Source organism: Cyprinodon tularosa, unplaced genomic scaffold (genome assembly GCF_016077235.1).
Source record: "Cyprinodon tularosa strain WSP-4 unplaced genomic scaffold, ASM1607723v1 ctg1298, whole genome shotgun sequence".
NCBI lineage: Eukaryota > Metazoa > Chordata > Actinopteri > Cyprinodontiformes > Cyprinodontidae > Cyprinodon > Cyprinodon tularosa.
The window spans coordinates 95,064-119,177 of record NW_024038112.1 but is presented as its reverse complement, the minus strand read 5'-3'; the positions used below and the strand labels follow the sequence as shown (position 1 = coordinate 119,177).

Below are 24,114 nucleotides of genomic sequence, written 5' to 3'. Positions count from 1 at the left end.
GTTCAACATGATAGGAAACATTTATTTCTCACGTAGGCCTTATATAAAAAGAGGGTCAAAGGATTGATAAAATACAGCTCCAAAGTAGCAGATTTATAATACAAAAGGAAGACAGTGAAGCTGTCATAAAGTGTCGGATCAATCATTAACCAATCAACAGGGTTCTCTCCATATGAGCTCCAGACAGGACGGATGTTTCCAGGACCTGCTACCCGCATTCCAGGATGGAAAGGTAAGCTTGCACATTTATCTCATAAAGATTTCTTCAATGAGTTACAGGTCCTGGCAGCGGAATTTACAAAATACCAGACGACACAGGAACGTCCAGGCTCGGGATCAGTTCTGGAAATCGACTGGGTGCGCCTGAAGGTCATCAAAAGAAAGTGGTCTGAACCTCGCTTCACCAGACCATACCGAGTCGTGGAGAGGACATCTCATGCTGTCCGTCTACAAGGGAAAGGAGACACGTGGTTCCATTGGAGTCAGCTGAGGAGCCACAACGCACGCTGCAGGGCATACAGGAGAATCTACAGTCTCAACCTGCGGTCGAGGAGTGTCTGAGGGCCATCACAGCGCGGAGGAGGATCTGCATTTCCAGGCAGAAGTGTGGCAGGCAGACCTGCCAAAACCACTCAATTTTCCTGAATTACAAGGCTTAAAAGGCCCGGACAGGCACAATAATCCTGTTCCGGTGTCCTTCCATTGAGAAAAGGAGATTGCAACCTCTCCTTAAACTCACTGTTATATTGGCACAAGACTCCAATTTTCAGTGAGCAACGGACACTCAGGTGGAAAACCTGAGGTTTACAACCGAGGAGGAACACGTGAAGGATCAGGCTACAAGATCATCATTAACTTATCTTCTCTTTATTGCGTGTTTTCGTTTTTTGTGAACTCTTCAAGAACATTCGTTTTTTTTGCGCGTATTTTTGGATCGTTTCCTGACGAAGAATTCATATTCATTTTTGAAAGACTATCGAAGGAGCATAGAGACGAACTCTAACTTCTTATTGTTGAATTGTGAAAAAAAGAAAAAAAAAAAAGGTCTTTTGTAATTTTTATGTGTTTATGATTTATTTTCTTTTTTGATGTTGTTATTGTTTTGTATTGACAAATTGTAATTTTTGTGGCGAGTATTGTCTTTTAAGTCTGCTGAGCATTTTTTAGTAATTTCGAGATATCTTACTCTGGTTTTCTAATTTTATACTTGGGCTGATATTTCTATTGTGTGTTTTCTTCTATTGACATAACTGAGTTTTATGATTTTTCATGTTTGATAAGTGAAATGTATTTTTAGTTTAGTTTTTACTGGTTAAAATTTTGTGGTTCATCAGGTGAGTATTAAATTGTTGGACAGTGCAAGATACATTTGATAAGTTCAGATAATGGAGTTCAGCTTCAGACACATGACCTGGCAGTGGAACTAGGAGGTGCTGTTTAAAAAGGGGACTGTTATAAAATTGGGCTAATGTTTTAGTTTTTTAGTATACTAAATAGTTTTTTGGTTCCTCTATTAGAAGGCGTAATCAATTTATTTGTGAGGTCTGTGTGTCTCAGACCTCAAAACGGGGACTGTTAAAGAAAAATGATTATTTTTAGTCTTTAATACAGTTAATCTTATGGCATGTGTAAAAGGTATGTTGTATACTCTCCTTGTGAACATATTTCTTATTTTGAACAAGTTTGTGAAGATAACCTTTCCTTGAACCAGATTACTAAATTTAAGTTTGTTCCTGAGAATTTATGGTGAGGCCCCCCGCATTCCACAAGCTGTCTGTGGAAGCTTATCTTGTGTTTTGTGACTTTAAGAATTCTAGATGCCAGGACAAGCTTTCCGCCTTTTCTTGTTAAAACAAAGAAGCAAATGACCCCAGATGTTTGCAGTAAATTAGGTGAAGCCCTAGCAGTGTCAGAGATGGCTTATGGTTGGAGGACCAAGGGCCAGCCTTATGTGAATAAATTAAACACAAGAGGATAAAGCTTTTTACATAGAAGTAAAAAATCAGATTTGCTAATGCAACTCTCCAAAGATGTCCTTGTACGTCTTTGCTTTCTTTTCTTCTCTCCATTCATGTCAGGTAATAGAATGTATGTCTCTGTTGTTCTGCAGTTTCTGGTGTAGGTTTGTGCATTGTCTTATTTCTAAGTGTATGCATTGTCTTATATTGGATTAAACTGTGTAATTATGTGATGTCAACACGCAATGTTGGTTTTCATAGAGACCACACGCAGCTCGCCGGGTGGACCTGGAAAGGGAAGAATGAAAAGCCAACCTTTTTCCAAAGTTAACTATGTTAGAATATTTTCTTCCTTTACAATAGCTTCCCTCTCTAGCAAGTATCCCAGCGCCTTCTCCTGCCGTATGCTTCGGTCTTCCGTTGCACTTACTCTGTCCTCCGCTTGAGTCAGTCTTCTGTCCAGCCCCTCCATTCGTTTCTTTAAATCCTCCATGGATGATTCTACTCGATGTAGAGAGCTTTTCAGGTCCCGAAATGAGTCTGTGTTTTCCTGCCGTAGTTTTCGTTACTCTGTTAGCATCGCTGTTTCCCCGCTAGCTTCTCCTGTAGCTTTCAACGGTGTAGCTTCAGCTAACGTTAGCTGCTTGGAGCCTGCCATAACGTCGTCTTTTCTACCAGCCTTCATGTCTTTCTTCTCCGTATTTTGACTAGAACTCCGTCCTCTTGAGCCCTTTCCTTTTATTTTAGTACTCATTTATCACTTTTCATTACTTTGTCGGCTATTTATTGTGGGTCTGGTGGAGCAGCAAAATTATGCGTCCGTCTCCTCCATTGCCTTCCCGGAAGTCCCCGACCCTGTCAGTATTTAATACCAAATCAGAAAGGAACTCTGAAAACTCAACAAAAAATTCAGAGTAAGGACCTGGTGGACGATACAAAGTTACAAAAAAAAGAGGTTTTCTTGCCTTGAAATTTGGATCAGGGAAATTAAGGGTTAAATGTTCAAAAGAGTTGTAGGTATTAATTGTTTTGGGAGTAATCAGTAAGTCAGACTGGAAGATTGTTGCTACTCCTCCTCCTCGCCCAGAACTTCATGGTATGTGAAAATTTAAATAGCTTGAAGGAGTTGCCTCATTTATGCTCACATAATCCTCTTGCTGCAGCCAGGTTTCTGTAAGGCAACACAAGTCAATGTGATTATCACAAATCAAGTCATTAACTAGCAGACTTTTAGAGGAAAGCGATCTTATGTTAAACAGACCGCATTTAATTGTTTTAACTTTTTCCCCAATTGGAGTTATTTTGATTTTAATTAGATTATCATGATTTACTCCTTTGGGAATATTTGCTAATTTATTAGATTTTGGTCGTGGGCAAGACACTGTCTGGATGGAGTAAAGAGTGGGTAACAGTAGAGAAGCTGCAGAGATGTGCAGAGATGTGTAGTCCGGGACTACAGCACCTCAGACTCTCTGTGGGAGCCCGCCACATCTCGTTGGCAGGTGACTGGTTAGAATCTACCTCGTCCTATGAGCACAGACTGAACTTCTCAAGCAGGTTAGTGACTCACACGTTCATCATCGTCCTCCACCAGACAGCCGTGGTCACTAACCTGTGTTCTCCTTCTGCAGAGGTTCCTTAGATGCCGTTGCTGGTTTCTACTCCTAGATCCTAAATAAAAATTTTGTTAATCCTTACTGTCTCACTGCCTCGAATATTGGGTCCTCTTGTTCTGAGCCTGACATTGATAGGATATAAGATTTGTTGGATTCTGCTTTGTTTAATATGAACGAGATGAGGATCATTTTTTTATTTTATTTTTTTTTTTTTTTAACAGTACATGAAGAACTACTGAAGTTACTTTCAGATTACACATAAATAGATTAGGGGGGAAAAGGAACTTTAGGATTTACTTGGTTATAACAACCTACTGATTTAAAGGCACAATCTGAAGCCATTCTGTGGGATTGATAGGTGCTAATAACAACCATTCATTTGGATGATAACATCCGAAGCGGCTGGAAACAGCAATTTAGGATTTTTTTTGTGTGATGGAACACAGCATCAACATGAGGGGGATGCGCAGGTGATTCAAAGTTTCTACCTGTTAGGAGAACGTTTGTAGGCGTCACCTGCTCTTAGTGTCAGGACTCCTGTCTGTTTGTTTGTTTGTTTTTGTCTTTGTCTCCCTTCCACCAACAGGAGGCGCCTGGTTCTGGTTCGCCTCCTCACACACCTGCTGACGGTTACCTCATTAACAGAGTGCTTTTAAGCTGCTGATAGCCATTACCTCGACGCCAGAGTGTTTGCCAGTTTTTGGTACTCTAGCCAAGCTGATTTTTTTCTGAGTAACACTGAGTTCATGTCTCCCTGAGTTTTAACTTTGTTTTTTTTCGTCTTTGCCTCTCGGCAGGAAGTCATCCTGCAAACTGGACCTTTTCGGACCTCCTCTCCCAGGAGGGATCAACTGAGTCTAAACTGAGCCAGGGATTCAAACAGGAGGTTTGGATCAAGTCTCCTTTGAGGATGTTGAAATTACTCTCTGAGCAAGGGAATCATCTTCACCACGACCCATTCAAGTACAGCAGGAAATCTGAGTGGCAATCAGCGTCTCCGTTCACCTACACCGTCCGAGTTCTGGGTAAACCCTGTTCCGCCCTTCACCGAGTCGGACAAACTCTAAAAAACCAACACACAGACTGGAGTCAAGGATCCTTCACTTCTCTGGAGACGTGAGTCAACAACCAGATCCTCTGCTTCAAATTAACGAATCAGATTTCCCACTGAGCCTGAACTAATAGTCTGTCTTCCCCTCGCCTTCCAGTTCCGGCTGAGCAGAGTTCAGAGCAACTTTGCACCGAGCTTAACTTCTTCAATAAAATCTGTCAAACTTTTCGTCCGTGTCTCTCTGTTTGGACTTCTGCATTTTGGGTCTGACCTTTAATTAAATCATGACAGGAACTCAAAGGAATCACCATGGCAGTGTTTGTGATTCGGAAGGAGGGAGAGGGATTGAAAGAACCCCAGAAGACATCGGCATCGTCATTGAGGGAGTGGAGGTGTTGCATGACCTGACTTCAGTTGCCTCAGCATGTGCCCTGCTCATGGGTTTGATATATTCCCTTAACCGGGCTTATCCAAAGGCTCTGCGCTTCACATTTGAAATGTTCCAAAACATCTTCATGCAGCTTGAGCAGCACAAGATGTCACAAGTTCAAACTTTGTTTGGAAGACTTAGGACCTCACAGTAAAGACACTGGCATGTTGTGCAACAGGACAGATTATCTTGTTTGTTGGAACAGAAGAGCAACATGTTTTGGAAGCTTAACACCTGAAGGACCTGAGCTTTGTGAACTTCTTTTGGGACATTGTTCATATTAAAGCCACAAGTCATACAGAGTTTACTGGATAACATAAAGTTACATGATTCATCTCTTTGGTTTTGTCTGGGGGAAAAAAAAAACAGGTTAAGGAAAGTAGTGAGCTACGGCAGTTTGTGGAAACTTTCACAGAATTTTCATTTTGCACTTTTTTTCTTATTTGAATCAACAGATTTGTGCAATTGTTTTTTAAAGGAGGTTTAATGGATCTAGATCATAGTCTTTGGTTCTTTTCTGGTGTCAGTTAAATTAACGGACTTGGTTTAAACTAGGCAGCTATTACAGCAGATCTTTGTTTGAAAACTTCTTGCCTAAATATTTTTTGGGTATTGCACTTGTTTTCAGTGTAAAAATAGTCACTAGTGTCATTATATTTTATGTCAAAAACATGGTATCAGCAAATGTTATGGTTTAAGAGGAGGACTTGTGTTTAATCTAAAAAAACACATTTTTTTCCTGAGGAATACTTCTGGATTCTACAACCTCACACAGGGGTGTCCAAGTCTTTTCCAGGAGCGCTACCATTGTGCAACTTTCAGATGGACCCTATTTCAATCCCACCTGAAGCTCATTTCTAAAGTCACACACCAGCAGACATTCAGCTCAGCAGTTCATTTGATTCAGATGTATAGGATGCATCTGAAAGTTGCAGGATGATGCCTCTCCAGAACTGGATTTGAGCGCCTCTGATCTAGCAGCTCGCTGACCAAAAAGGTTTAAGGATTCAAAAGTACAACAACCCCAACTAAGCAGAAAAGTAAAATCCCGTATGAAGTTTCAAAAGGTCTATGCAGCATGTTAAATGTACAATATTTTATGAAAAACCTGTAAGTTTGTGATGCTTTCACAATAAAATTTAAAATGTTCCATTTGTGCAGATTTATTATTTTAACCAAGTTGAATTTCTGAGTAGCATAAAGTATTTTACTCCTATTTGAAAAACTAAAATAACATGCTAAAAAAAACACTTTTAAAATGATTTAAATGCAAGCTATATCTTAAGTAAAATGTGAGTGATAATTTAATTTGGGGTAGTTTCGTTTTTTAAGTTGGAACAACTTGAACTTTTGAGTTGACTTTCTTTAAAATTAAGTAAGATGGATTTACATTTTTTTTATTTGGAATAAAGTAAATGTCAAGTTAACCAAAATCAATAAATTGGGTTGGATAAACTTAACTGAATTACTTTTTACCAATTGAAGCAATTCAATTAAGTTGGATCAAGGATTTTCTTTTTTCAGTGTAAAAAAAGTGCTCACTTTTTTTTAATATCCCAAATTTAGAAAGTGTGTACAAGTCACCCACAGTAGTGCTGTCATCGAGTACTGATTCCTTAAAATCATAAACATCATGGATAAAGTCCTCCCATTTTCCTTTTGTTGACTCACCGTTGGGAAAAAACTGTTGTTTCATTGAGAAATAAGGTCGTTTTTGGTGGATGACTTGGATACAATTAGCAACCTGGTGCCCCCACCACAACGCTTTCTGACTTGTTTTCCCTCATGTATCCACCCCGTCTCAATTTTTCATGCTGCCTTTAAGGCGTTTTTAGATCGATCAATCCTTGCTTTCCTTTTAGGCCAGTTTTCCAGTTCAGATTCCTCACCATGACTGGCTGTTGCTGTCATCAGCTATTTCTCCCAGAAGTGATTTGTCAATCTATGCAGAAACAGAAAAAGTTAGCAGCGCTAGCTTTAAGTTATTTGCCAAACTGTTTTACCAAAGTACATATACTGTAATATGCAATTTTGTAATCAATACTTCAAAAATGTTCTTTGCTATAGAGTAAATAAATATAAATTAATGTCTTATTTTGTGTTCCCATCATGCCCTTTGTAGCCCAACCCACAAGAAAAATGTAACAGAGATGAGATTGAGGAGATAAACAGAAGGCAATTATTTTGAAAAGAAAAAGTATTTGAGTAACTGAGTCAGAAATTGTGGACCCCACACGCTTAATAAAATAAAATAAAAAATGTTGCAGAGCCACACAGCAGGGGGAAGTCACGTTCCAACTCACGTTTGAGGTTTCCAAAACTTAAAAAACATATTTGCTCAAAAAATGCAGAATAAAACTGTACAAAACGATCAAAAATGCTTATAAACTAATTCTATTCACTTGCCTTCATGTTTTTAATTCATAAGACCTAAAACTGCGGTCTGAAAAGGTGAAGCTCCGTCACATCAGAACCTGGAGGCTTGTTTACTGAACGTGAAAAGACCTTCGAACCTGTTGGGATCCAAAGGTTTGCCCTCCAGAGGGCGCTTAGGATCCTCTCCTGGGAGCTGGTTCTCAGCGCTCAGCTGATTCCCATCAGCTCTGCTGATTAACCTCTCCCTATATAAACTGTTTGATAGCTTCACTCTGGGCCGGATCGCTTCCATGCCTTGCCATGTTCTCCCATGCTCTGCCATGTGCTGCCTTGCCTTGCCTTGCCTTGCCTTGCCTTGCCTTGCCATGCTCTGCCATTGCCATGCCTGCCTGAATCTGCTTATCTGTGCCTGTTAAACCCAGCCTGTCTAACCAGCGAACCTGTGAGTTTGAGCTTGTTTATCTGTCCCTGAGTTTAACCTGTGCTCTGTCTTCTCTGACTTCCAGGGCAGAACCCTGTGTTGAATCCATTAAATATTGGACTTTAATCCTGCCTCAGTGTCTGTGGAGTTCTGCATCTTGGGCTAGTAACCTGCTAAATCATGACAGAACCCAGAATTTAACCATGTCTAAAACGCTATTGCCATGTAGCGGCAACTAGTGCTAGTGCACATTTCTAACACAATTAATCTTATATCGATTATGGGACTTACAAATGTTCTGTAAAAGCCTTTCAGTATCAGCTCAAATGCTCTATTCCCAATTAAAAAATGTGTATTTGTCTCGCAGACTCCAAAGGCTATTAGGTCTTATGCAGCCTTAGACTCTAAGGCCAGATGAAATGATCTAATACTTCCTAAATGCAACATCAGCAGTCATACATCACATCTTTACAGGTCCCAGTTTTGTATAGTCTATGGTCATTAATCTAATTTGGTCTAAACAATGCCAACTAAAACCCCATATTAGCTTACACAGTCATTATTAAGGAAATAGTAGCTTCATTCCTGACATGAATTACCTCGTATTCACTCATTTCAGTAATTTTCTCCTCAGCAACACCTCGGCTTCTGAGAAACGCCCACAGATCATCAGAGTTCTCAGCCATTTCTCTGCTGCAGTGGCCGAGCTGTTGAGAAAGGTGTAACAATGTAAGGTTGGTTGCAGTGGCGGATCTAGGGGTTGGGGGTGGGGGGGCTACAGCCCTGGATGTTTCCCCCAGAGCCCTGGATCTCGCTTCTGAGCTGATCTGAGTAAAATGTGCAGTACTGGAATTCACCAGATGGTGGCAGCATGCACATGAAACACATGAATTGAGAATTGAAAATACTTTTAATAAAGATCATCAAACCAACAGTCATATTTATTTTAACTGTTTTGGATTTCAAAAATATAAAATAATAAATGTTTAAAACATAATATATAAAAATGACAGTTTAAAAATCCCCAAGATTTGTTTATTTAATCCCATGTTACTGGGGGAATGGATTATATCAGGTGGTTAAAATATTTGATTTCCCTTTCATAACTCTGGCAAATAATAATCAAATGTCACCAAATCCACATGATCGGTTGTTGATGAAGAGAGGAATACAGTTAACAGACTTACAGCTACATTTATTTAATCCCATGTTATGGAGGGGAACAGATTATTACAGTCAGCTAAATATATGGTTTCCCCCTCATAACTCTGGCAAATAAGGAACAGATGCTACTGAAATCACATGATTTGTAGTTGATAAAGAGAGGAATAAACACGGTTAACAACTTGCAGGTAAATAAATCTCTTCCCATTTTATGGAGGGGGATTTTTATGTGTGATAGCATGTAGTATACTGGACATTTCTTTAATCCTGTAATCTGTCATATTTTACATTAGAACGGGATTTACCCAAAAGTCTACGGTCTCATCTTCCCCCTCAGGTACCCTGATCGCCTAGAATCCTGGATCCTCCCATTAGTTGAGTTCAGTTTTGTTGCCTGTTCAGGTAACGTTCATTAAACTAACGTTATATACTTATCTGCGCAGCAAAAGTCAAATCACGTGACCTCTTGGACCGGACCGCAACAGTTTAGATTTTTTTATCGGCTATAACTTATTAATGTGCAAGTGAAAACGTGGGAACATTGTTGCCATACTTAGCAACTTATCCAAGTTAAAGAAAGTTGCCCCCAAACAGAACAGATTCTGCACCACGGACTAATATGACTGGTTGCACAGCAACATAATCTATACAAACCGTTGTTGTTGTTGGGCCTCAAGTCTTATTGGTTTGACGTGATGCAAGCAATTTAAAAAAAAATGTGCTTAGATTAAGTCCTCCATGCTTGCTAGCGCCTAGTTATTGAGGCTACATACTGGCCGTGTTAGCTAAACTTTGTCATCTGAACTAAACAGAGACGACACCACCTTGATTGATTACGATAGCAATAAAGCACATAAATTCATTAACTATAAACATTCTATAAAGTCTATCAACAGCATGCATCTGCACTGGAAGTATCGAGCTAACGACTTACCTACCGTCCTGTTTCTATGCAGCAATTCTTGGGTGGTACGGCAGTGAGGTACGGAAGCGTAGTGAGTGACCAGACACTGGTCACGTACCTAGTTATCTCGTAATTATGAGATCTTTTCTCATAATTACGAGATAATATCTTATATTTACGAGACCAGTATCTCATAATTATGAGAAAAGATCTCATAATTACGAGATACTGATCTCGTAATTATGAGATAAGCTGTCAGATTTTTTGTTCTTCTGTGAATGCAATACTCGTCCGTACAAATCCTCAGGAATTAATTATTTATTTTTTGCAAATCTGCCATTTTAGTTAATAAAGCCTTTTTGTATTTTAGTTCATTTTTTGTGTATTTGATGATATACATGTATATTAATATTTTTGGAGGAAAGGGAAATCAATTTCTCTTAGTTTTCATTTAGTGAAATCTAATTAAAATGACATAACTTTAGATTTTATCCTATTGGATTATATTATTCATTCTTTTTCCTCTATAAGTTGCTGTTTTGTTTACATTTTCATAAGTCAGAGCAACAGTCACCTTTTCTCTGTCTTAGTCAGAACCTCAGACATTCATGGCACAGGGACAAAGCAACATCCCACAAAATCCTGCAGAGATGAAGCTAATCTCTCCGAGTGGCTGCTGTGGAAATAGAGAATTTGGTTTGTGACTAAAACCTGTGCACATTTTACTACTACTGTGTCAGACCATGTTTGGACTCTTTTCTCTCTCTGGATTTGCCTCAGTTTTCATCTCCAGGTCCGTCCATAACATTATGGAACATGGTGACAGCAGGAAATGAACAAAACCAGACCCGTCCGGTTTTTAAACAACCACAGGCCTGATAATAAACCTTTTGTTTTCCAGCCTGAAGCCGACAGGGAAAGACAGTTGCTGCTGAGTTTTTCTTTTAAAAAGATAATTTTTGGTTTAAATATTTAAGGCTGGTTCTAATTTGATCAGACATGATTATACTGACTCTAAAACAATCATCTTTAGTGAAAGCCAACCAGGCCGTACATCATCACCCTAATTTTCCCACAGATAAAAGTCGTGTCAAGAAAGTCAGTCAGTCAGCAGCATTTTCTTCATTGCAAGATGCAGAAAGGAATCTAAACGAGAAAGTTATCAAACTTCTCTTGGATAGTTGGAAGTCTATAGAAATGGAAAATGAAATAAAATAAAATATATGGTTGATCACTTTACCCTTTACTGATTGCTGCCAACAGGTGGTTTCAGTCCTGGAGCTCCACCACCTCAGTCAAAAAGGTCAGCCACTTCTCAAACAAAAACAAATATCTAATTATTTAAAAATTAATTTAGCACTGCAGGGAAGGAAAGCCTTATGTTGGTGCACCTCCTCCTTGTGTCCCCCCCAAAAAATGTCCCCAGTGTCTCTGTCCTCATGGTTCTTGCACACACACACATTGTGAAGCAGGTTGCAGCTCAGGTGAGCTATCAGGGTCAGGGGTTCAGAGCAGATGAAAATCCTTTGTGTTGTTTTCCCCATATTTTAACTCATCATTTCCATCCGGTTGCTGTGTCGGTGTGTGTACGTTGGGGGGTGGGGGGAGATTGATGCTTGAATTCCACAAGGAGCGGCTCCGATCAGGGAGTCCATGTTCCAAGGGCAGGGAGTAAAAATAAAACAATGGTTAGTTTAAGAAAGAGTTTCAATGTTTCAAATGAATAAAAAAATAATAATATAAAGTTGTTCATCTTTACCAAATAAAAGAAGAAGCCTTTTTCAGGAAAGGAATGTCGTCTGGTCAGTCGCCTCATTTCATCCTTCAGTCACTTTAAGTCACGTTCCCCTCTCACCACAAACATTTCTCATCTAATTTTCTCATATTTGCTTTTCTCATCAACATACTTTTCTCTATTTAATTTTGTTTTTTTGTGTTTTTATTTTAGGTTAATTCCTTCATTTTACAAGTTTTTTCTCTTTTAAACTGCAACATATCACAAAAAAATGTGTTTTTGTGATATGTTGCTGAGTCCTCAATAATTCTTCTTAACTGTGTTTTTCTTTCTATCTGCCCATAAATATGTTACCACATCACAATAAACCTGTCTATTTCTGATGCAGAAAAGTCGTGGATTATGCAGAACCTCCAACTCAGTGATACTGGTGGACCAGGCTGACCTTTATGAAGGAATGATTAAAAGACTTCTGCAGTACTTTAATGGTGGCTGAGGAAGTTGTGCAGTTATTTGAAGTATAGATGTGCTGCACATCTAAAAGATGCAGGGCAGTGATAATTATGGACCAGTATTAAGAACTATTGCTCTATAAGATTCTTGTTTCAAATAAACCCATCAAAAATAATAAAAACACAGAATTAGGTTCGTTTAGGCAGGGTAGGGCTTTGTTATGTTGTTTAAAGATTATGCCGCACTAATGGCCGCTTTTCAGTGTATTTATACGCATGCACTTTAACTCTAGTCAATAAACAGCGAACCAGTTACTATTCTGCTGTAAAATCTATAAATCCAGATGAAGCTAACCCATTACATAGATTACAGGCATGTCTGAAGACATAAAAACCTGGATGACTCTTAACTTTCTGCTTCTGAATGCAGACAAAACAGAAGTTATAGTCTTTGGACCAGAGTCTCTGAAAAAGAAACTGATTAGCCAGTCACTTCATTTGGATGGGATTAAACTGATTTCAGATAATAAAGTAAAAAATCTTGGTGTTGTTTTTGATCAGGACCTGTCATTTAAATCCCAGATCAAAGAGGTTTCTAGAATTTCCTTCTTTCATCTGAGGAATATTGCAAAACTGAGCAATCTCCTGTCCAGGGGTGATGCTGAGAAACTAGTCCATGCATTTGTTACTTCAAGGCTGGACTATTGTAACTCTTTACTATCAGGAAGTCCACAAACTGTAGTTAAAAGCCTTCAGCTGATCCAAAATGCTGCAGCCAGAGTTCTGATGAAAATGAAAAAGAGAGATCATATCTCTCCTATCCTGGCTTCTCTTCATTGGCTTCCTGTTAAATCCAGAATAGAATTTAAAATCCTCCTTCTCACATATAAAGCCTTAAATGGCCAAGCTCCATCTGATATCAGAGATCTGATTGTTCCTTATGTTCCTAACAGAGCACTTCGCTCTCAATCTGCAGGTTTACTAGTGGTTCCTAGAATTTCTAAAAGTAGAATGGGAGGCAGATCTTTTAGTTATCAGGCTCCTCTCCTGTGGAACCAACTACCAGTTTTAGTCCGTGAGGCAGACACCCTGTCTACTTTTAAGGCTAGGCTTAAAACTTTCCTTTTTGATAAAGCTTCTAGTTAGAGTGGCTCAGGTTATCCTGAGCTATCTCTATAGTTCTGCTGCTATAGGCTTAGACTGCTGGAGGACATAGGGACCCCTTTTTCATCATTCTGCTTCATTCTATCTCTATTCTCCCACTCTGCAGAATCTGTTAGTTCAATCTCTAACGTTCTGCTCTCTCTGCTTTTTCTCATAGTAGCTTCATCTGGTCTGTTCCTGTTTGGCTGTGACTCCATCCTGGAGAGAAATATTAGCTGTGCTGCTGCCATCAACACCTTTGTTTCTAGATGTTGGAGCTTGGCCTGTTTTCCAGTGTAGTCCTGTTTCTCTGACTGTGACTAACTGGATGTGCTCTCTTCATCCTCTGACATGGGAGCTGGCTCGGAGCTCGTCTGCCTGGCTGTGTGTTTCCTGGACGGGGCCGCCTTTTACAGCTGCTTTTTGTAGCTGTCTCCTTGAACCCCAGTCGGCCTCAGCAGATGGCCGCTCACACTGAGCCTGGTTCTGCTGGAGGTTTCTTCCTGTTCAAAGGGAGTTTTTCCTCTCCACTGTCGCTACAAGCAGGCTTAGTGTGAGGGATTGCTGAAATCAGCTGGTTTTCCTTAGATAGAAAACTTTGTATCTATTTGACTGGATAATCTGGTGAACTGTAAAGTGCCTTGAGATGACACGTGTTGTGAATTTGGCGCTATATAAATAAACTGAATTGAATTGAATTGTAAGCCAACCATTTATAACTTTATGTCAGGTTCTATATCAGTCCTAATTCTGAAAGTTAGGATGTTTTATCAAGGACATGAAAGTAAATATGTGGGGGAGATGAAGGAAAGGGTACAGGGAAGGAGCTGAGCAAAGATGTATTTAGGACTGATTGCCACTAGATAGAAGCAATTCCACTACTGAACCTTGACTTCACATGTTTAGTGAACCAGAACCGTTTGAGGACTCCCACATGTGAAATATCAACCTGAAATGTTTTATACTTCACCAATAAAATGTACCAACAACTAAAGACACCTATCACAATTCGAAAAAGAATTTATTTGTTACTGGTATAAAAAAAAAATTGAACAAATATTTACAGAAGTAAAAGTTTTAATTTCCCATTTCTATATATTTTCAGGATCAATTGTTTATCTGATGAATGTATCTATTCAACCAAGACAATCATCTTAATGCATCAACAAATGTGATTATTTCAGAATTCAATTATGTTCATTGTTCTACACTCACTGAATGATGACTCCTCATGCTTTTTACGCTAAGTTTAAATTACAGACTTTGGTTTATTCTCAAATACCTTAGAACTATTTGCACTAGAAAGAAAGTTTGAACTATTTAAGACAAAACTAAAGAGCATAACATGATTGTCAACACAGAACATTGTTGGATATGATTGCAGGAAATAAGGCTGTGTTGTGTTCCTGGTGGTGCGCACTGCAGCTTGCCAAAAAATATAAACACATTAATTTGGGTGAAGGTTACAAAGACTGGATATTTAACGACATTAACTTAGCAGAAGGTTTAGCATTATTACAGGAAGTACAGAAACTAAATGTTACACAACGAATAAATGAGCTCAAAGCAGCATTGTTTCTGACTGAAACATCTCTTATAAATAAAGGTTAGCAGAATGAGCTCTACATGAAGTATGCTGGAGCTGAGTACAACACATAAGGGTTGAGTTTAGGGTTTGCTGATGGAAGAGGGCCGTTCTCATGCGCATGGCGTCGATAGTAGCGACGGAGCGCAGGGCTTGTTGGATGATGTTGCCTCACATGAAGGAAGTACTCATCAGGGCGACTTGAGGTAAATCCACAGTCCTCACACACAAAGATCTTGGACCTTCTCTGCCGATAAGCGTAGTGCTGGTGAACACCATGAATCTTTCTCATATGGGACTCCAAAGAGCAACGTTGGGTAAAAGCTTTCTCACACAGCTCACATTTGTACGGTCGGATACCTGCAGGAGGAAGGAGAAAAAATCGCTTTGGTTTTGGTTGTTTATATTGCAACTGATCGAAATGCATTTTTTTATTTGTTATAATTTGTTGCAGATTTTAAATGAAAGATTTTCTTTATGCACAAATGTATATGGGGACACAAATCTTCCACTTCATGATATTTTAGAGGAATGTGCAAAATCTGTGTTTAACTAGCGCAGTTTGCTGCAGATCAGAGAGAAGTTTGATAATTTTTCCAGATAAAACTTGTTAATGCATAATTTAATTGATGATGCTTCCAAAATTATGATTTATTAAAAAATTGTATTCAACTAGCACCTATTGTTGCATCACAGTAAACCAGGTCTTCAGCGCTTATTTTTTCATATTCCTTGTTCTTTTGTGTCTTGTTTTTTTTTTTTGTTTTTTTTTTATGTATTTATTTTTTTTATTGGCTATAGGGAAAGTTGACTGTCTGCTAATTAGCTCTTTCAGCCTGATATTTACTGTATATGTTTGTGTTCAGTGTTGGTTCACCATGATTTACACTCTTCCCAAAATGATCCTACTAGTAAATCGATGTATTCACCCCTAGCCCTAATCACTTTTTTCCTCTTATCTGGGTCTTGGTCCATAATTATTTAATTATTAATTATGCACCCAAGTAATAAACTATGAACCAAATGGTCCTTTACCCCCTTATACATGTGTCCGATACATCAGTGTCCTGTTTAAAGATTCAAAGAAGGTTTTGTAGATGCAGGTGACATTTCTAACCTGTATGTGTTCGCATGTGCCTCTTGAGGTCAAAAGTGTCATTGAATCCTTTGCCACAGAATCGACAGGGATGCCTCTTCACCAGACTGTGGCATTTGAGGTGGCGTGTTAGCATGCGCTGCAGGGGAAAGATTTTGTGGCACAGCGAGCATGCAAAATCCCCGGAAACAGGTGTACTGCGAGGGCGAGTCTGGAAAAGGAAAAAGTTCATTACAGATTTGGACAGTGTAATAACTGTAGACTCACTTTGTTCTCATATCTTGTCATAACAGATCAGATCTAAATTTAATTGAGCTTCGATGTAAAATGACAATAACAGAATTCAATTAAATGATGTTTAGCTTACTTCTTCATAATAATAATTAAATGAACTGTTCAACACTGCAAACCTGTACTGTGTAGTTAAAGTTTTTCCTAGTTTTGCTGTGATAGGCCAACAATTTAATTCAGTGTCGTCATCATACTCATCGTCTTCTACCTTAAACCTGAAATCGGGTCTGAGCAGCGACTCCCAACCTTCCCTCTATCCAGAACCTTTCCTCCAGCTCTGCTAAAGAAAGCCCAAAGTGCTGCCAGGCCACCCCGGGAAGACATAGTGTTTCCATGGTGTCCCCTGGTCCTCCTCCTGATGGGATGTGCTTGGAACCCCTCACAGGGAGGATTCAGGAGGCATCTGATAAAGATTTTTGACCCTCCTCAGCTGACTCCTCTGAATGTGGAGGAGAAGAAGCTCTGCTCTGATTCTCTCCTGGACGACCAAGCTTCTGTCGTATCTCTACAGCAGCACCTTGAACCAAAAGTGGCATATGGCATATGTCAGTTCCCAACTATTGGGAACCGGCTTATGCCAGTTTGGACCCTGTGTATGCTAGTTGGGAACCAGGATATGCCAGTTGGGAACCGGCTCATGCCAGTTGGGAAACAGACATTATTATCTAGGCTGAAGGCGTTATTTCTGCCAGATCTAAATGCTTAGATCTAAATTCTTTTGTGAAATATTTGTATTTGTAGTTCTATTGAGTCACTGAAGCACAGCACCGGTAATTTAATACGTTAAGAAGTACAGTTCAGTAAAAAGTGGTGTGCCATTCAATTTGAATTTAATCCAAAAACTATTCATATAAAAGAGATATTAAATAAACAATTTCCTGTTTCAGGGTCAGCAGCTCACCCTCTGAAAACAGTGTTAGCAAAGCTCTGCTTCCCCTCTGCTGCGCCGGACGGTTTGCCAGAATCACTTTGATCCAACCGATTCAAGTCTTTCTCCAAACTGCAAGTTTTTGCCTCGGTAACCGTGGCGACACGCTTGGCTTTATGATACCTGCCTGCTGCCTCAGGAGACCCACAAGCTGACCAGATCTGTCCAGTTCAGTTTATTTATTTAACACCAGTTCACAATACATGTCATCAGATTTTCCACACATTTAACCACATTAACAGAATACTTTGATGGAAACCTTTGCCCTGGCTGCAAGGTCAGGGCAAATGGTCCCAGTTTAGCCTGATAAGGTTCCTGCCACCATTTGAAATGGACAAGCTGTGTTCAATGTTGGTGATTTGTGCAAAGGCTTCAAAGGTTGGATAATAAAGGAGAGCACATGGATATAGCAGTCAGAGGAAGAGTAAACATTTAAACAGTTGTTTCTGAGCTATGGGCTTCACCTCTTTCGTTCCTTCATTCTGTAGAAGAGTGCATCAATGGTCTGAATAAATACTAATCAATACTATTATTTTTCCAACTAGCTTATTAAACCAGTGCTGTAAAGTGAAAAAAGTTGGATGCATTTTGCTGTTTGGTAGTATTTTCTCCATGTAGATTTCTGTGAATCAGATCTAATTGTCTGCCCTGGGTGTGCTAACCTCAAAGCTGAAAATGTCCTCTGATTTGTGCCTTCATACTGACTTTGCATATATTTGTATGAGTATCCTCCTGCTTGCAGGCTGGAGCAGGAAAGCGCAGGAGAGAAAACCTTCCGTCTGTTTTCCTCTGACTATCCCACATGTAAATAACAGCACAGGCTCTTTAATTTACATGAACTGAGGTTTGATCAGTTAATGTGCCAAAACAAAGTTAGTCCTTTGCACAAAGAACGTCAAATGGCCACATATGTAATGTTACTGAGATTTTAAAAGAGTTAGAATGTGAAACTTTTCAATAGGATGTTTTTAATCAGAAACAGGTCAAAGTGAAACAAGACATCTTGTTTTTTGTCACTACAAACCAGGAGAGGATTATAAGATGAAAGTAGCATCGCAGAGATCAGATTGAAATAATGAAACAATAACAGAATAAAACGTTAAAAACGTTTGGGGGTCGTCCTGTTTGGTGGGTTCGGTTTAGGAGAAGGTATGAAGAGTGCTTAGGTTAGGCCAGAGGAATGAATTGAAGTCAATGGAAGGTCCCCATAAGGATAGCGGGACATAACGTGTGTGTTCTGTGTGGTTCAGTGCATGTACAGCAAAAGCAGTTAAGACCAGAATGCAAATGATAAAGACCAAGTGGAAGGAAAGACTTTAGAGCTGCAGGATGCAGCAGCAGCATGTCTCAGGTTTAGCCCTAAACCTGCTTCAGGAAATTCTTTAGGATTTCTTTAATTAAAGGTGAACAGCAGTTAGAAAGGTGTGTTTGCCAGTAACCCACATGAGTTGCTGTGCCTCACGTAAATAAATGTTGAAATGAGAGCTTCGCTTCCAGCTAACCTGCCTTTTATGGTTCTCACTGCAGAATTCACTGTAGTTTATTTAATGCACAATTTCAAATGTTTCAAACTAATAATGAAAAATAAAACTGAGCAGTTTAATAAAATCAACATTTGGACTTTGGGCAGAAAGGTCGACATATTCAGCTGTACATGGCATGTACTCATACAGCGTCTTTTCAAGTCAGGAAGTGTAGCCAAAACGTTTAAACCACATTCAGTCATTCACTCACTTAAAGCCACAGCTGGCCTGGTCTCACTGACTGACACTGGGCTGGTCTCTCATTTAGCTGCAGTTACACCTCTTCTGTTAACTCAGATGGTAAATCACGCTGTAGCACATCCATGCATTAAAGGATCCAGTTGGGCACCAGAATGGGGGATTTAAGAGATGCTAAATGTAGCGTGGTTGTTGGTGTAAGAAGCTACTCCTGCCCTACCATCTTTACTTGCAATTGTTTCTCAGGGTTTAAGTACAATAAAGACAATAAATCCAGCGAGCATCTATTTTTTAACATAAAAGCTTTGTTGATGTCAAACCCTTTTTAGATGTGATGAACCATTAAATGGCCGTTATTATCAGTCCCATAGAGTGGCTTCAGGATGCACCTTCTCTACCATCTAATAGGTTTCTTATGGCTAATAATATGTTGGTTATCGTTGATCGCAGCCACTTCGGCCGCGTCTAAAACCTTAAAGGAGGATTTTCTTTTTCTGGGTGGATCATCTCAATCATTGGTCCTCCTAATTGTCAGTCATTCTGGTGATGTTTACGTAAGGCCGTCCTATGTGCTGTCCGAATAGGTAGCTATCTTTTTATGAGCATGTCCACTTTCAGACGGTTTCAGACAGTCATTGAAGCTCACCTTTCTCATCGAGGTTCTTTGAAAATGGCCGAGGGTCGGAAGAGAAAAAGTCTCTACGAAGTTTGTGAGCAGAAAAGAAAAGCCTCAGAGGAGAGAAACCAGACCAGAGTGTTTTTAGGAGAGTCTTTCACATGATGGCGTCCACTGAAAGCACAGGTTGGTCCTCCCTCTGATGCCTCGCTTGACAAGTTTCTACTCGACAGGTAAAGTTTGGCTACTTGGAAAAATGCATTTCCCCTCACTGCTGGAAAAAGTTATCTACCTTTATATTTTAACTTTCCAGGAAAGATAAGTTTATTTATTTTGTAATATGCATCTTTAGTAGTTATACGGTGGCCTTGGATCCTCATTTACCTGCAAACATGTCCACGTTTCCACTGCAGCACACTCACAGACACTAGCATGGCATGATTTCTTCATTGTACCAATAGTCTTATTTGAGGGGAAAGTTTTTATCTATAAATATGGGTGAGATGAGCCACCGTCTCATTATTGTCTCCCTGCACCATTTAGAGGAGAAATGGGCTCCTGCACGCATTTAATAGGCGTTCCCTCTCTGGAGCGGGTACAGGGTTGTGCATGCACAATTTCTTTTAATGTGGAGAGGGCGGGTCTTTTAAAAAATTCACTAAAATCCTCCAGTATACCTATAATTTCAATTTCTATTTAACTAGTTTATACTTTTTAATCAACCTTATTTACAGCACAGCCGCTTAAAAAAAAGTGGTTTAAAGCTTTACTTTGAGTGATTTCCACGTTTCAATCACACACATTTAATGTGGTGTTTAAAAACAACTCAGTTTACAGGATCTGGGGGGGGGGTAACATGCCGATTCATTGAAATGATGTTGTGGTTACACATAAATATGTCAGGATTAGGATTAATTCAGTGATAACCTGCTGAGCCTGCTGGAAGGTAAGAGGCTCAATCTGAAGCCGTTCTATGGGACTGATAACTGCTAATAGCGGCCTTTTATCGGGGCGATAACATCCAAAGCGGTTGGATGTCAGCAGATAAAGGATAATAAACACATTGGTTTGGTTAGAGTTAGAAGACAGAATATTTCCATTTTATCTGCTATTTGTGTTTTTTATTGTATCAATAGTGGCATAAAAAATGTTGGTCGATCTGTAATTTGGAGAAGAATCTCTGAATACTCAGTAGGATGATCAGCTACTGTGGCAGAAGGACTCCTCTCCTATAATCTGATGGAAACAACATGGTGGTGTGTGGGATGGTTGAACACCTTAGGCTCCAAAGTATTAGTTTAGCCTTTGAAATATCACAGCCTCCCTGAGCAACAGCTAGTGAACGCTGGACAGTTTTAAAACTTAACGATTCTTAGACTTTAGACAGATTTTATTTGTCATTTTGTTACACAAGTTTAAAACAAAAAGACATTTCGTTTGGAAACAGCTCACTGGACAATTCATCTGTTTTTAAACTGCAGCCTTGAAAAATTGTTTAAAAAATAAAATAAGATAAAATAAAATATATATATATAATATATAAACAGTAATATAAACTTCAAATACATTTTTTGTGCAAAGTTAACATTTTAGATTCTTATCAAAACCATATTTTAAAATAGAATTTAAAGAATATAAAGTCCCTTAGTTGTCCTAGAATGGGGAAGTTCTGGTGTTACATGTTATGGTGGAAGAAGCCAGACTGCCTGATTTGTTCCTGCAGAACTTCCAGCAGTGCAACAATAAAGAACCGGATCGATTGATTAAGGGGAGACGTAGCAGAGAGTCACTTTGGTGAAACCTGCTGTGAAGCAGCCGTATGGCAGCTTTTGATTTGAGTTTGATTAATACTGTAAATCAAACTCAGGACAAAGTTTTTTGGTTAAATAATTTTAACTTGGCTAAAGATTTAAAATGTAAAAATCTTTTGTGATATATTCTTCATACAACTACAGTAAACTAGTTGAATCTAGTAAGGACAGCAAATTAGAAAAGATTGTGTTAAAAAGGTTGAACTAAAAACAGAACAGGATTCACCTTTGCTCTGTTCATGGAGGCCAAAGTCGTTGGAAAAGCGAAGGGGCCTGTTTTTGACCAGCTTCTTGGTTCTGACCCTTGGAGCACTGAAGACACTGGGAGAATGACTCCCACTGTTGTTCCGCTTCCTGAAGTCTGTTCCGGCTGATTTGCTGAGGGAAGCTGCTGGATGTCATGACTGAGGATCCCTTTTTCCACAACATTTTCCCTCACTGGAAAAAAAGATTAAAACGTGTTTAGAATAAAGAGCTGAATCTGGTTCACTGTTTGCTGTGATTTCATCTGAATGAAGCAAACATGCATCTTACCTGCAGTGTTGTCCTCTTGCCATTGATGCAGCTCTGGTTCCTTCCATTGCCATGCTCCACATGCACCCCGCTTTTTCTTTACCAGGAAAGATCTTGGCATTTCTTTTCTTTCTTCCGATGATTTAGATGGAGAACGGCAACAGTTGATGAGATCTGCTACTCGTCTTCTTTACAACTACAGTTTTATTCCTAGACAATCTGCAAGTGAAACATCCCAGTAAAATCACTGGAAGATTTTGCATACTCTCTGGACAGAGTGGTGGAGAGAGAATGGCAGTGGTTGGTTGTTATCCACCTGTGATGGCTGAACATATCCGCCATTTTAACTGGTCCTCCGATGGATTTGCATGTCAGGTAGTGTGTATCCGGGGAGCTTCTCATTCAAGTAGCTTTTGACATGCAAATGAACGTTCAAGGCTAAGCCGGGGACCATGGGAAGGGCACGGTCTAAATAACAGGAGCAAACACAGTGAAGCCACAATCTTAACTGACAGGTAAATCTAACTTTTCTTGTGATAATTGTCTAGTGGATATTCCTCTAACGAGAGTTGTGTTTGTGCATCTATATCTACATGAACACTAAGGATGTGAGATGGTTGAAAAAAGCCACATTTCCTTACAGCAAACCTTCATTTCATGAAATCACATTGGAAATTAAATAACTTTATTTTAAACACTTTAATGACCGTCATTCTATAAAAATAAAAAAACCTATAGGATTTACATTGATTCATTTATCCTTAGGACCAATTAAAGACTCAGAGACTTATTTTCATCATGTTTACACAGAGTGTACACATTATTTACTCCCTTTAAACATGGACTCCCTGCTCGGAGCTGCTCCTTTTGGAATTCAGACCTGGAGGACCTGGAGGAGCTGTTGCTGAAGCTTTTACTAACCCTTTCACTAAGAGCTTAAACACAGATATAACATTAGTGTTCATGTGTTCCTCAGATGCTTATTACATTTCAATTACCAAGTCTGACCAAGAGTCATTTAGTGGAATCCTGATGTCTGTTCACTGCTAGCTATTTCAAAGAGGGTAAAGAATCATTTAACTAAAGGTTATTGGCTTTTGATTAAGCAAATCATTTAATAAAACATTATTTGGCGAAATAATGTTTTATTCACCTCATGGATTTGCATTGTGAATTGGTCTGAAAACATTCCAATTTCTTTAAAATTAGTGAAAAGCTAATTTGATAAAATTCTTCCAGATAAACTTTGGTTTCAAACACAGAATCCATCTTAAACTGTAATTTGGTTTTCAACTGTTTTCCCCCTTCCTCTTTGTACATAGTAGTTAGTTTAGTTTAGTTGAGTTTTACTAGTTTTAGTTAAGAGTGTTAAACTGAAATATGTTTGACTTGCAGCTGAATGATTTTTGTTAATAAACTCATATTTTGAACAGAAGTTGTGGTGAATTTATTCCATAAATGTGCAGAATTAACAGTTTGACCATGATTAGAGCTCCAATCACTCTTTGATTTATTGTTCTAACACACAGTTAGTAGGACTGTGTGTCTTAAACATTGTATAACAGCTGAAATAATATCTGATTAAATAAGACATTTACTACCCCTACAGGGGGGGGGGCAATAAACATCTTAAAGTATCAGAAACATAAATTGCCAGCTGGCTGGGAATAGAATTGAACGGAACATAAAATTACAACATTTAATTGGTGTCCCAGGTTGCTGGGCCCATTGAATATAACAGTCACTTTAGTCTGAATTAGATTTCACTAAATGAAAAAATAAAACAATTTGATTTCTATTTCCTCCAAAAATATTAATATACATGTATATCAGTTCAAACTTATGAACAATGAAATCAGTGATTTTCATCCCTTAGGTGTTAACAATAAATGTTAACCTACAAATGACCAATATATGGGATGTAATTTAAAAAATGCAACTAAAATACATAAAAGCTATGAGTTCATTTACAAAAATGGCAGATTTCCAAAAAATTAATAATTAATTCCTGAGGATTTGACTCAAAGTGGCATCTTTTCCTGAGAGAGTGAAATAATAAAAATAACTTTTTGCACATTTAAAACAAGTATGTTTTAAAGAGAATGAAACCTAAAACCTGCTCAATGGATTTAAATGTAGGATGATAAAAACAAAACACATCCTAACTTTCAGAATTAGGGCTGACTTAAAGTTATAAATGGTTGATAATGGTTTCTAATGGGACTGAGACATAAAAGGTGATTAAGAGTTTTCACCTGAGAACCCAAAAAGACCCCCCCCCATAGGCTTTAGGGGGGGTAGTC

General features: G+C 38.9%; 1 protein-coding gene across 1 annotated transcript; it reads right to left on the bottom strand.

Annotated features, from left to right (window-relative positions):
• Nucleotides 1-14,710: 14,710 nt before the first annotated feature.
• Nucleotides 14,711-22,097, bottom strand: zgc:171929 (uncharacterized protein LOC100124596 homolog). The gene is made up of 4 exons (XM_038276992.1): nucleotides 21,833-22,097; nucleotides 21,525-21,736; nucleotides 15,953-16,142; nucleotides 14,711-15,195 (listed from the first exon to the last, which is right to left on the bottom strand). The coding sequence occupies exons 1-4, from the start codon at nucleotides 21,930-21,932 to the stop codon at nucleotides 14,873-14,875; spliced, it is 825 nt and encodes a 274-aa protein (XP_038132920.1). The 5' UTR covers nucleotides 21,933-22,097; the 3' UTR covers nucleotides 14,711-14,872.
• Between the last annotated feature and the right edge of the window lie 2,017 nt (nucleotides 22,098-24,114).